This window comes from Varroa jacobsoni, unplaced genomic scaffold, assembly GCF_002532875.2.
Source record: "Varroa jacobsoni isolate VJ856 unplaced genomic scaffold, vjacob_1.0 scaffold_1177, whole genome shotgun sequence".
Lineage (NCBI taxonomy): Eukaryota > Metazoa > Arthropoda > Arachnida > Mesostigmata > Varroidae > Varroa > Varroa jacobsoni.
This window is the reverse complement of record NW_019214079.1, coordinates 150,582-165,397: the sequence shown is the minus strand read 5'-3', so window position 1 is coordinate 165,397 and position 14,816 is coordinate 150,582. Positions and strand designations below refer to the sequence as shown.

General features: G+C 38.0%; 2 protein-coding genes across 23 annotated transcripts in view; one reads left to right on the top strand and one right to left on the bottom strand.

Annotated features, from left to right (window-relative positions):
- Positions 1-5,645, bottom strand: part of LOC111267371 (uncharacterized) — an 11,957-nt gene extending 6,312 nt beyond the window's left edge. For 4 of the 22 annotated variants that reach the window (XM_086971301.1, XM_086971303.1, XM_086971304.1 and 1 more), the window contains exon 1: positions 4,843-4,933. The gene's annotated coding sequence lies outside the window, so the exon portion shown is untranslated. The other 18 variants (XR_015313779.1, XR_015313778.1, XR_015313782.1 and 15 more) reach the window with 18 other exon arrangements.
- On the top strand, positions 4,896-14,199 carry LOC111267369 (dnaJ homolog subfamily C member 11). The gene is made up of 13 exons (XM_022845583.2): positions 4,896-4,987; positions 6,786-6,947; positions 7,196-7,325; positions 8,163-8,302; positions 8,480-8,601; positions 8,908-9,150; positions 9,619-9,888; positions 10,151-10,262; positions 11,152-11,312; positions 11,600-11,669; positions 12,024-12,254; positions 12,401-12,530; positions 12,748-14,199. The coding sequence occupies exons 2-13, from the start codon at positions 6,861-6,863 to the stop codon at positions 12,768-12,770; spliced, it is 1,719 nt and encodes a 572-aa protein (XP_022701318.1). The 5' UTR covers positions 4,896-4,987; positions 6,786-6,860; the 3' UTR covers positions 12,771-14,199.
- The last annotated feature ends 617 nt before the right edge of the window (positions 14,200-14,816 follow it).

Below are 14,816 nucleotides of genomic sequence, written 5' to 3'. Positions count from 1 at the left end.
ATATATCACTCCCTTAATCCTGAATAAACGTCTAGATGCTAATTCCAACAATTTAATAGAGCAACCACTGAAAGGCTGTGCCATATCCTTCTATTTAGTCTTCTAAAACATCTAGGTACACTGAATAAATAACCGTCTTTGTGAAGTAACCGTTGTATTGAATTAACTGTTGATCACTCTATTAACCTTCTAGGGAATCGACTAAGATTTTCCAGTATTAAGTAGATTACGGATTACGTAGAACAGAGCATTATTTTTTTTACTGGCCTATGTGAGGTTTCTATTATAATAAAAAAGAGTTGACAATTGTTATGACTTTACATTTCTGCATCAGAAACAGAGATTGGGCAGCGGAATGATTATCCATTTGTAAAACTAAGTCCCCTCTAAAAACCGAATACAGGAATTTTTACTAAAAAAAAAAATCAAAGGAACGTCATCCTTTGATTGATCGAAATAAAATATTTAAATATTCACATATACGCATGTAAGTGCACAAAGAAATCGAACCATATTGGTAATCTAACTATAAGCCCTAGAGTTTTTGACTATTTAATTAATCCAACATTGACTCAATCTTGCCAAATATAAAGGTTGAGCTACATCGTTACAACGGCGTCACTCACTATTTCCCGATTCCTCTATTCTTGTAAATTTTTGTTGTTAGATGGAGTGACCCACGTATTATCACGAATTCATTTTGATGCTACATTCCTAAAGGGGTTTCCTGTAAAATAGGCACATGTCACATTTTATGGGGTACCGTACAATTTCTCTACCACGCTAATGGTTCGCACACTCGCTCTCGGAAGTCGGTATTCTTCTTATGTAATAAATTAGAAAATTAGGCGTAAAGTGCGTTTGATCGGTACACTTCTTATTCATAGCTATTGAAATACTCGAAAATGACGTCTACAGTGCCATCGGCAAAGAATTTTTACCAGGCATATAGAAGTTTCAGTACTGGGTTACTATCAGTTTTGAATGATAAAAAAGTTTATAGGTTTTGATTACATTTGTACTTAATTTGTTAGTATAATAAACAAAACGTAAAAAAAAAAATTAACTTCAGCAGTCAAGAAATTAGACACCTAAGATAATTTTTTCTTCATCATCATCAAGTTCTTGTATCAATCAAATATAGCACTTTTTGATTCCGGAGCTAACTCCTCGGCAACTATTTCGTCGAAGACTTCTGATTTAGTTTCCTGAAATGAATGTTAATGAGTAAATATTAAGAAAGAAACAAGGGCTCAAGTTTGTATACGTTTTACTAGATGAATTATGGTACATCAAACTTGGCACCCTAGCAGCAAATATTAACAATGCATGAATAGCACTTGGATTGACGAAGTCATTTAGTATGTCGGGGTAAACATAATAGGGTCTCCAGTTTGCAGCTGTTACAAAACTCGCGTACATTAAAGGTACTCATGCCAATCGAGAAATCTAAAGCAACATTTAAGATATTTTGAATCCAAATAATAACGTCATAATTCGTTTTAAGCATAGTCTGCTCCATGGGAAGAATTCTGAAAAACTAACTTCGACCATAAGTAACGGCATTACAATGAACAGTTGTGTTCTTTCTCTTCAAGTGAAGTGTGGCCTTGTTATTGTCAAGCAAGTAGCCTAAAAATAAACAAAAAAAAAAATAGCTGTTTGTAACGGCAGGCCCCATATGATCATGTAGCATTACCTTAACGTTAGCGTTCCACCTGATTTATCTTGAACATGACACATTGTAACAAGGAAAGTTTAAACCTAGTAACTAAACGTTGAAGGAGAATTCCTCTTGCGCATGTCAACCTAATGTCGCCATTGTTTCATTAGCCTAATCCTCAAGTTATTAGAGCGCCCATCTGTTGTCCATGTACCGCGGCTATAAATTGCTGATCCTGTTTGTCCGTTCATCAATATTCTTCTCGAGTTTTTATACGCGATTCAAATTCACTATCTTCAGGTTTCATGAATTCAAAGTGACTAATAACTGCCGACTCTAGCGTGTGTTCCACAACTACCGACGATTGCCGCTGTTGCTTTTGATGTTTTCTGAAAATGCTGATTCGACTGAGAATTACATGAGGCTGATCACGTACCTCTGGATCTGCCAACTGTCTTTGTCGGTAGGACACGGAACAATTGATTTTGTACTATTTCATTGTTCAACACAGTGTCCCTTTACGCTTCGTGCGTTTTCTGATATCAGTTCTGATTTTATCCTGCCAAAGGACCTACTCCTTCGATTGGCCGGTTGCCCATACCGGTCGGATTCTTGTTGCAAAAGTTCATCTACTTCACCTGAGCCTGAATCTTCGCTCAAAGGCGGCACAAGCACCTGCTCTTTCTTTGGCTAATGGGATAATCTATTGATTACGCATAATGTACACACCGTTAATAAAACATAGTTAATGATTTATCTCTTGATAAAAGTGGCATATTCAGCAAAATAAGTAAAACAAGCATACGTGACAGACAATTTTTGGCAGTTACGTATTGATATTTCGTTCTTCGGGACAGTCAGGAAAATGAAGTAGATATGATACGGTGTCGTGAAGCCTGAAATGCGCACTCCCTTGTTTCTGGTACCACAATTTGATTACCTCCATTTGACTAACACGGTTACTAATTGTTTGTAAATTTCAGTATCTAACTGGCCCTTAAGATTTAAGAACTTAACGATCGTCCACTGATTATGCTCACTCAATGAGTTATTTTGCTGCCAGATTCATGTTCTTGCAATCGGGTTGTGTCAGAGTAATAGCTAAATGTTTATAGGACCTACCGTTGGCATATGGTCTGCTGGTGGCGCGTACTTTAAATTTTAAGCAGACGAATGAGTACACTTATTTTTGAGACAACTTGTTATCTTGTCGATAAAAACCGGCATTTCAAAAATAAAACGAATAAGTGCCTTTAAGACAACGCAATATCTGGAAGCCGCCTTAATAAATGCCATTACCGGGAAAGATTTCAAAGCCGCCTCATACGTTTGCAACATGCGTACCACTCATGCTTCGCATGTAAAAAACCTTTCATACGAAACAGAATATTAGTATTGGGTTTGTGTATTCTTTTCATACACCTCAGAAAAAACGTCCTCGAGATAAGTTAGTGGGTAGCGTGTTGGCATACCAATGTTATCAACACGTAGTGGTCTAGGTTTATATTCATACGTAGATTTCGTTGCATGCCGGGAGGTACCCGTATTATAGAATCGTTACCAGCGCTGATGTACATAAAACTCGAAACAGTTGATTTTTTAATTGAAAATGCTTGAAAATACTTAACTGGTCATAGTTTACTTTCCTGGCCACTTCGACAACTGCTTTATATATCGTCTTCTCTTAAAGATGCATTAGGGCCATCTCTCACTGAGTCGAAAATGTTCTCTGTGAAGTAATCAACCAGTCACTTTAAGTATAAAGTTTACACGGTATACAGCGCAAATATAATCGTTCGCCTGTTTCGGCAGTTTTTTGATCTTGCCAGAAGGCGTAACAATATAGGTATTAAAAACGTATTTTGCGACTAAACTGAACGCATCATAAAACGAAATTAGCGTAGGAAGCGTGCTTTCGAATGGCGCACGGGAACAAAAGAAACAATAGATGGTTAAAAGGAAAGGAAACATTTAGAAATTCGTTTTTGCCGAAAGGTCTTATAATAACGTCAAAAATCCCCAGTCACGTGTTCTTATTATATCATTTGCTAAACTAATTTAAATGTTATTATAGCCTAAAATTATAAAAATAAAAAAATAATAAAGAATATAGCCTAATAAAAAAAAAAACATTTTAAAAGCTTGCCGTTAGTTTAAAGTCGTTTTTTTCTGCTCGTTTTTCTGGTCCAATCGCGCCCCGCATCCTCATCGTGATGTCAATTTTCAAAAACCTTAGCGTCGGACATTCTCGCAAATTCGTATGCCAATAAGTGTTCTTGTACGCGTTCGACAAATTGCCTTAGGCACTCTGCCAGCCCCGCTTCTCGGAATCAGTGAGCAATTTGCGCAAGTACTATAATTTTGAAGCTACTTCAATGGGCATGCTCGGGTGCATAGCTTGTGTTACGTTCCTAGTGGCTCGGGAGAGTTTTATCTTGGTTATACCAAATTCAATTGGCGCCGCCCTCCTAATTTATAAACCTTTTTCGAGGATGGCTACAATTGGCCTCTGAAAAGTTTTTGGCTGCACTCGAACTTGATCGCTCCTCCTTTGGTACTTCCACACTATTGCGAGCTCTAGTTAAATAATCACCACACTGCTTTGTGTGAATCAAGCTGTTATTTTTTTTTTGCTTTACTCAGATGATGACAAACAAATAGAGACCATAAAAGGGCTGAACCATCTGATCAGAGTTTTTCACTACGTTACCTGCCTTTTAAAGCCACACCGCTTGCCTAATATGACTTTTTTTTTTATCTTTATACAATTGATGTGTAATACAAGAAAGAGTTATTTAATAACTCCTTCTGATTATGATTGGTAATGTTCCTTAAAAACAAACAGGCTTTCAGATCAACACCTAACATTAAGAAATGTGGTATCATTTGTTCTCAGGAAAACGTATTAGTTTTGCTTGACATGGTATATATGCTGAAATAAGCCTCTTATCACGGTGCAGCATGACACCTATCTCATTGCTGAATTAATAAGCAATAAAAAAACAACCTATCCCATAAAGCTTTTATGGCAGTCTGCTAGTTCATCTAGTCATTTTTGTTTTCATAAGCGCTCACTCAATTCGGCTTGCTTTTTGACATGGTTGTCCCTCGTACATGCAACTTTATAGCAGATTGTGAAATCAGCTGTTCTGAGATTTAATAAGATCTAATATACTTACCTCAGTGTAGAGTAAACTGAAATCACAAGTATTTCACCGTCTTGGATGTACCCTTGGTTTGGGAATTTCAAAAGAGAAGAGCGTGTTTTCTAATTGGAGCAACAAGACACTCGTAAACTGTCTTTCACAGTAACCGGATGAGCAGGTGGGCAGACATATTCGGATAGTAGTAAAATTGAAATTCCGTTCAAACCTGTGACGTGACTTGTTACGCTAAGTAACATCTTGAGCGAACCGTATTCTATAACTAAACAACAATATCAGTGTACTGCCTATCAAGTAATGTTATATATCTTACAGGAAGAACACACTGTTTCTGCTTTTGTCCTTTTCTCTGCATACTTCAGTACGAATACTCGTCCTTCAGTGTCGTCTTCTATGATAAAATTCCCGTTGTACTGCTACTGATAAAACCTCCATCCATCTGTGATGAAATGGTCCCCGGCTACGTAGCAAGGATCTCCACTTTTTTTCAGCACTCAACGCTTTTTTTACAGCGCCACCATTTGAATCAGTTCTTAGCTTCAGTTGTCATGTGGAATGCCAAGGGCTAGTTTAATAAAACTGTGTTTGACGTCATCGTTATTTCCGGCTTTCTGAGTGCGGCAATTCTATAATGGCTATTAAACTTCCTTTGTATTGTATCGCATTCTGTTATGTCTAGTATTTTGAGCCTTGGTACGCTGTCGGAGAGTAAAAGCTTTCTATGGACCGAAGTTTCATTAAATATAGTCTTTGGTGATTAGCGCAGGCGATTCGAAAGGTCGCTGTGGCATGCTGTTACAGTTAATCATTTAACTTCTGGGACGTTCACGCGTAGTTGTAATGCTACCTAAAACAAACGTAGCACCCTTCCTTTTGAGAACGCTTACAGTTACTACGTAGGTCTTTCCTCTAGGCTCTTGCTTTTTGATCCCGTTTTCAACAGATCTGTAAAATACACGGTCTAAGCCACCTATTAACGTCACCAGTTTCATTACTTAAAGGGGCCGCTCTGCTGCTAGTAATTTAAAACAACAACGCTTGCTCTTCCATTTTATCGTTTCACATTTCCTCTTTTTTCACAGATTATATTTTTTGACTAAGTAGCATTTTAAGGATATAAATTAACTAAAACCAAAAACGATCATCTAAATCATGCAAAAAAATGTTACTCTGAAATAATACGGGAGTATTATCCATCATTTTGTTTAATCATAGATATCCTTAATCCTCTCAACATACAAATAGTTGACTTGAGCATATGGCCAAGATAATGTAGTCGCGTGGAACGATTCAATACGCTCTCTATAAGGAACGACCGCGCGAAATTAGAATTTCTTGTTTCGTGAGAATCACATTATCACCCTTCTGGAAGCAAATCGATAACAATAAACAACAATTTGTCATCTAGTTGGGCAGAAGAAAATGGCTACCGATCACGTTTAATTATAATTATCGAGCTTTATATATATATATATATATATCTATTCCGGAAATTCTTAAGAATTGTAAAAAGTAGGTGCACGTTAAAGCTCAAATGAACTTGCAATTTAATGCTCATTTGCACCGCGGTCTTTCCTGTCCCAGGTTTTTGTGGAAGATGAAACGTACGAATGACGTGCACATCTGTTACATCCTAGTCTTTGAAGAGCGCCAGGATGCTATGTCTTTGTCAGAAATTTTTGTGCATGACATTTTAATCGATCGCAGTTTTTGGATACGAATCATTGATATTATAGAGAAATGGCGCTTGATTTCATTTAAACTGATAACGTTTGACCTACTAAATGTATTTTATGAGGTACTTCAAATTTTTATTTAACCGTTTCTATCTACCGTTGCATATGAAGTTAATAGGCTGATAAACGGCAGTGCGCGCCTAATTCCACAAACTTTTTAACACTATAGGTGGCTGCTCCGGGTCTGTTTCACTCACGTTTTTCTTCTCCCCTGACTTGTAGCTCGAGAAGCGCCAAATACAAATATGTAAACATCAACACATCCATCCGGCGTGCAAAATCCAGCTAGTAATCAAGATGGCGGCGCCCACGGACGGGCAACACGAAGACAAAAGAAGCAACGTTGATGACGATTATTATGCAACGCTCAATGTTTCACGAACGGTAAGCGATCAGAGAGATGGCTGGGAGCATACAACGTATCCTGACCCATAATCGCAACGTCTTTCTTCGCCGGCGTCCCACCAAAAGTAAATTTTGTTTTGTGCGCGATCTTCAGTCGCGTGTTGATCCGCTAATCCTGTTCTATTTCACGAGTTCGCTGTTGTCTTCGACAGCGCGACCGTAAATAAGTAATTAACCTATCACACCTCTGCCTTTTATCTAACTGTACATCAATGTATTGAGGACAGGCGACGGCAGAGGAGATTACGGCTGCCTTCCGGATGCTTAGCCGCGTCTACCATCCCGATAAGCACTTGAACGACCGAGACAAACAAAATGCCGAGGTGCTATTCAACCAGATACGACATGCACACGACGGTCAGTTGAACTGATACAGCCACAATAACGTATAGTATATAGCTGTCTGCATAACGGATTCAGTGAAGGTTCTATCAAGAGTCGACGGAAAAGTGATACTAGCTTGAGGTTCACTGCACTGAAAAGAAATCTACCGAATAACATCGATCTTTGGGATAGGTCATAAGGTCGAGAATATGCATTACGGCTGATGATTGACAAATGTAAACATTAAAAGTTCTGACATGTATCAACAAGTTGGATAGGATACAATAAGAATAAGTTGGGTAAAAATTTGAAGTTAAAATAGATCCATAGCAACTTGATCTCCATGTGGACGACTAAGAAAAAGGCGGAGCGAGAAACGGATATGTTCTGCTATAAGTTCCGAACTTCAACGATTAGCTGTGTCTTCACCGGTAGTTCAAATTCACAGGCTGTCTGTTAAAATTATAATGATATTATATCAGCACATTAAAACACTACCAAAACGTTCAATTGAATAATTCCCCGGCAATAAACAATAAGTCGTCCCTCCTAAGTATGGGCAATGTGTTTTCTACGTTTTATATTTTTTTGAACCAAGTTCTTGCAATAAGCAGTATCTTTAAGGAAATATATAAATCACATGCGTATGAAATAGCATGCAAAATAAGGTTCAATGTAGTTGAAACAAGTTAACGTTGAGCATTAATATACAAGAAAAAAAATTCGAGCTTGAATTGGTTCTGATTCGCATTATCTGTGCCCACTTATTTGTCAAACACAAAAAAAAAATAAAAATAGCCTATATGCGGCTACCGCTGGCTCTTGTTCATAAATCTTAGCTTGCTCTTTACTAACTGTAACTTAATTTAGTGTTGGCGGACCCTCAACGACGGGCAATTTATGATACGCTCGGCTCAGCGGGACTCGAGCAGAGCGGGTGGCAAATTACGTTACGGACTAAAACTGCCCAGGAGATTCGGGAAGAGTACGAACGGTTGGCCAGACAACAGGTAAGAACCACAGTAGTCAAATGAATCATGCTGAAGACTTTCTGTCGAATGTAGCCGCTTGTGATTTACCCAGTACCTGCAATGATACTCCTTAGAATAACTTTTGTTCAGTCAAATCTGCAACCAAATAATCGCCTACGTTAGTATAAAGTCGAATCGACTTCCATTATCTTTCAGGAGGAACGACGTCTCCAACAGCGCACGAACCCCACAGGACTCATTTCGATGGAGGTTGATGCCACTGACATGTTTGATACGTTGTACGACGAAGAAGATGACTACGATTCTGAGGAGGCAAGGTTTGTGTGGCAAGGATTTTTTTGGTTGACTTGTGACGTCTGCCTCGACTGGCCGGATCTCTACACTCTATGAGACTGGTGTACATAGACGCACGTTGCCTGATCCTTTCTGTAGTTGTAATAATATCTACTGTACGAATATGAATGGTATGCGCAGCTAATTATACGACAATCATGTGCTGAATTATGGGTAATAGCTGAACGTCCTTGTAGCAGCGAGGCTCTAGGTTTTCATAAACAACATGAAAATAAACTGGAGTCGCACCGTTCACGCGGTGGATGTTTTTTGTTTTTACGTGTTTTTAGCTTCTTCCCTCACCTTGAAATGGGTACAATGATGATCCGCCAATCAGTGGAAGCCCCTCTGTCGGAAATCGATACGACGACGCTGTCGGGCACGTTGCTAACGAAAAACGGACGCGGCTACGGGACGTTAGCGGCCAGCTGGCGTCACATATTTTCGAATACGCTATGGATGGAGCTGACAGCAGGCATGGGCAGCGCATTCAGTGGGTCAGCTAAGGCCGTTAAGACGTTCGATTCGAAACAGTAAGTTTCACGTTTATGCTAGGTAAAGTGTACGTTCCCTTTTAGTTGAAACGATTGTATGAACACTTCATTTTTGTAGGTTTAAAACGCAATAATTATTTGTGACAGCTGTGTCGAAGTGGCAACACTCATTGCGCAGGCTCGTAATGAAAACCAATTTTTTTGTTTGTTGATAGGAGTACGCGTATATGTTTTGTTTTTAGCTATTACATATTTATGACCAGAGTAAAGCCTTGCTACACGAAAGGGTCAGCATTTATTTTACTGAATCAAATTCCGAGACAGATTTTGACAGCTGCATAATAGCGCAAATGTTTTTTTTTTTTATTATTTATACGTCGATCACATATGCATACTTTTTGTCGATGTATTGCGCTTCGGTATCACCGAAATGAATCATGACCAGGCGAAATTCTCCAAATTATATACTTATAAACAGTCTATTTTTTTTATGATCTGACTTCTTAGTTTTATAACAGCTCAAGTGGATCTGCAGCCCATGTCGCAAGAGCTTCAACCAGGGGTATCGATGGTTTTGGCCCGCCAGCTAAGCGCACATACAATCGGCTACTTGACTTGGCGAGAGGGTTACCAGCAAAGCATGACAGCGACGCTTGCCTGGTCCAGTAACAACACGCACATCTCGTCTAATTTGCAGATCGGTGTTGTCGATAGTTACGTTGGCATAAGCTACGTACACAAATTATGGGATACTACGAAATTACACTGTTCCGCGAAGTTCGTACAAGTATAAAGTATATTTATTTAGGAGTTCAAATGGGCTTGAAGAGAAAAATATTGCAATAGTTTTCTCATTTACTTAGAGCAGGTATTTATACTAACAAAACGGCCAAACGTAAGCTTTAATCAGAATTTATTTCAAAATCTTAATCTACACTTGACGATATATCTATCCGTCAATTTACGTGTCGAAATAATTTGAGCACCCTCTTAACGTAATCACTATTGATTTGAGTGCTTGCTAATCCTCTGGTTGCAGGCTAGGAACGATTTTTATGACAGTTACATATGGCTGTAAAACGAAGATATCTAAACTGAATACGTTGGGTGCCTCGATGACCGTTGGACACCCGCAAGGGGTTGTGCTCAAGGTTTGTGCACTATTGCGAGCTATTTGAGGAAGATGTGATACTTATGAAAAGTTAAACATACCTACCATAATACTATAGGGTTTGTACTTATATTTAATACATAAACAACAATTCCTAATAGTACATTGCGCTGCTCCACTTGATGTCGTGCTTTATCTCATTCATTGCTAACTGTGCCTTAAAGGTATACACAGTACAGTTAGTGTGAGGGTTATCCATTCTATAGTGTATTTACTTAGTTTCAATATTTACGCTACAACCAAGACGTTCATGCAGACGACGCCATTTGGTTATTGACTTGAACCAGACGATTAATCTTTTTTTTTTTAATTTTTTTAAATAGTTGGTTCGAGGCCTAATACTAACGATAAGCTGCGCGATAGACACGCTACACCTTGTAGAACCTTATGCACTGTCTTGTCGCAAAGTTGAACATTGTTGAACTTTTGTTTGTTGCTTCGTGCCTTAAATATTCACGAACGCTTTGCTCGAGACCAGTCATTAATGCAGTAACTGAGGGCATGTTAAGCAATTTGAGCACCTTATTTTTCTGCGGTTGAAACTGGGTTAACCAATATATGATTCACTCAATCAAAGTATGGTTCTGGCAAGATGATGCCGTCTGCCATTATGCGTTCAAAAAATTATAGTTATTAAAAGAAGAGCTTAGTGAATGCATAATTTCTCGTATTATGACGGCTCTGTTTATACGATTAGTGTCATTGGAGTTCCTTTCGTGAGCATTTTCGAAGAGCAAATTAATTTATTACTGTGCGGGATGAATACATCAGAAATCGATGACCTATAAGGAAGAAGCCGATATAACTTTGTTGCGATAGACATTAAAGGTATGGATGTTGTTTGTGTCTTTTGTTGTTACTGGTTGCAGGTTACGTTTATTCGGGGTAATCAAACCTTTGCGTTTCCTTTACAGTTATCACAGAACGTTAATCCAAGTGCAATCTTATATGGCAGTGTGGTGCCACTCATCATTTACTTTGTAATTAACAAATTCGCCGTTGAGCCTTATTACGCTAGCCAGAAGAAGGCGTAAGTAGTCTTTTTTCCACGAAATTGACTGCTAGCTAATTACAAAATTAATAATTAGGCAGACGAATGAATCATAACGTCTGCAAAGAGGCACAATACATTTATTGTCTTATTTGCTATGCTGCACTCAGAAATCTGTAGGCTTTCAAAAATGAAGCCGATAATAACCGTGTCGGTCAGCTTCACTTCGAGCATTACCCCGGTAATGGCTCTAGATCAATTGTTTAAGCGACTAAGTCCAATCTTTTTTGGTTAATGAGACATTTTGCAATTTTCTACCCTTTCAGAGAGGCCGCAAAGCTTCGTGAAGCGAATCGCCAAAAGGTAGCTGAGCAGCGAAAGAATGCAGAAGCATCGGTATGTTCGCTTTGTTGCCACTTCCACTAAAAAAAACAATTTCTAACCAGGCCCGTATATGCATGTACTGTTCTCCTGTTCATGGTTATTTTCTTGATTAATCTCGTCATGCGTGCTTCTTGGGATAATAAAAAAAAAAAACTGAGTTTAATTTTTTTTTGCAACCAGAACTGTCTTGGCTAAGCATTTCACAACGGCCAAACGATAAGGCTGTCAGTAATGCCGCCAAAAATGCACTTTACAAGAATAGACTCTATCTTGTTAATTATTTTTAAAATATAGTAAAATGTAATATCCCAAGTAATCTCTTGTACTTAGGTTGACTAAAATAGCTTGGATTTTCTACTATTACAGATTTCTTTAATGAGGGAAACGTACCAGAGAAATTATTCAACGGAAGAGAATCGTTCGGGTTTGATTATTGTGTATGCAGAATACGGATCAGCTGAGGAGTTAAATATAGGGTCTTCCTCACCGGACGCCCGATCTTACGGAAATTCAGTATCGAGGGAGGTCGTTTCGGTTACAATACCACTTCAAGTGCTTGCAACTAACTCACGGCTCGTTCTAGGTGATACTTCAAAGGTATTGACGATCCTTTTACGTATCAGCATAAAGGTCAAAGTAAACGTGCTATTTTGAAGGAATGGTTAGGACTGATGACATCGAAGTATCGAGAATTAGTAGGTCATCATAGGTAAAACTTCTTCTGTATGTTTACTGATTTTAAGGCAAATCTTCCCGGTTTCTATGATCCATGTCCGGGAGAGGAAAAAGTCCTTCGAATTCGATATAAATACCGAAATAAGTTATATGAAGTTACAATAAAGGACACGGAATCACTCCGAATTCCAATGGAAAGTGAGTAGTTTCATTTTGTATTCTTGTGACGGTTACCCTTATGAATGAAATATTTACTATTTCGCTGGGAGTTACTGGGTATCCATCGGTATAGCAACTTATCATGGCTTGCTGCAATATTCTTCAGTTGTTCATACATAATTTATAGCACAATACTATAAGTTTTTAGAAAAATTGCTGTGACATACTATAAAGTGCTTTCGTTTTTATCTTTCAGAACATCTTCTACGCGTCACCTAGATTCATCATTTGCTGAATAGTTTTATATTTCAACGGACGCTAGTTAACAATCTCGAAACACAATAGAAAATACAATAATCAAGATAGATATTATTAGTGAATAGATGTTTGAAAAATGATTTTAGTATTAAGCGAAATCGCTCCTTCTCCGCCAGCTATCTTGACAACCTGTGTGGTACTTTAATTATTATTACGATTATTAGTTTTAGTTTTTGTTATTGGTAGTGTTACAATAATGAGGTTGTCGGTACATAATGAAATACGTAATCTACCATGATAAATCTGGAGCACAAAAACAAACATACCCAACAAATGCACATGTTCGATTATGTTATATTAATATTGCCTCAGGAAATACTACATTTCGTTAAAATGTTTACGGAAGTGTTATGGCATAATGATGTGACCGCTTAGAAATTTCGCTTTCTATATTTCTATACTAGGCAAATGGTTAGGTGAAAATTCACCGTAGCCACTTCCGGAAATCATTAAATCAGAATATTTTGCCTACGAGGAAGGCACCTTATAGCGGCTAGAGTACAAACATCTGCCGAATTATTTGATCTAACTGTTGAAGATCACTGCCATCAAGTTGATTCTGTCATAGCACTTCATGTTTTGGGAAGTTAATAATGTTTGGAGAAGCTAGGGACCAGGAAAGCGGATGTTCGCCATACTTATAGTCGGCGCGTGTTGTATTAGACCGAGTGTAACATAAAGAGGAACTGACGGCGATTGATGCTGGTTCGTACGTCTAGAACATGCCATGAGTATCAGGAGTAAACGTTGAAAAAAACAGAACGGATTATGAACTTGAGTGTCTGTGCATTGTAACGAAACACCTATGGCGCGAATTCTTAACAGCGTCTTTCAGTATATTTAACAAAGGCAAATGTGGATGCCGTGAATGAAAGGAAAATATGAAAAGTTCTTCGAAAATACTTACAATCAAGTTAAATAAGCATCTTCAAGGATCAAGGTTCCTCTGCAATTCTCGATAAGTTTACCATACGAGTTAAAATCATTTGTTGTATGCGTAAGGAAGTTAGTCTATTGGTTCGATACAATTCTTAGACATTTGAACAAACTGTCCTGGCGACATTTTAGTTCGTAGTTTTCTCTCCACTTTCTTCGCATGCTCGATTTCAGGTGATGTATTTCGAGAAACTGCTTCAGTAGGGGTTTCGTACTTGAGGTAGAAAGGGGAGCAGTTATGGAAATCCTACGTAGCTTTTATCATTCAACTGAGCCTTGTATGTTGATACAAATGGACACAGAAAAAAATACTGGGAAGTAATAGACTGGTTTAGCAAAATTAAGTAAGAAAGTAGCTTTGAACGAACACTCGTTGGTAAATGTATTGTGAGCAAATTATTGTCACCAAGACTAAACTGATTGAAGTAAATGAGGGCATACATTATTATTAAAACAGTTGTTTTTTTTACTTAGGGTGAATAATTTGTTTGTAGCTAAGATTACGCAGTTGAGGTGTTTTACCCAACACATTATGTTGGCAGATATTTCGAGGCACATGTTGACATTGTTGTCTGCTTTGTCGATTTAATTGCTCGTTAATTTTCATAATAACATAAATAGGAAAGTTTAAACGCAGTTCTTATAAGTTCCTCACCAAACTTGCTATAGGAAGATAGGCTGACTTGCATTGGCATGCACCTCATCAGCGTTCAAAATGATACGTTCTGTTAAAGTATGATCCTTTTCCAAAACTAACTAATTAAATGGTAATCTTGTTTCATTTGACTCTAAAGGCAATACTCAGAAGAACCTGATGTGTAGATGGAACTACTCAACAGACGCTAATGCATCCTTTGAGTAGTTCCAAGTACTAGGCCAAGTTGATAAAGTTTGACACTAATTTCTAATTTTTTATAGTTTGCCTCAGAAACGAGTTTCTCAAACGCTATATAACAAAGGTTTATCATTTTTTTTTTCAAAATAGTAAGGGACTCACCTCATATAGAATATACAGGACAATACTCTTTATAAGTTGACCATTTACTGTCCTATATTGGTGCAGAGCATCTT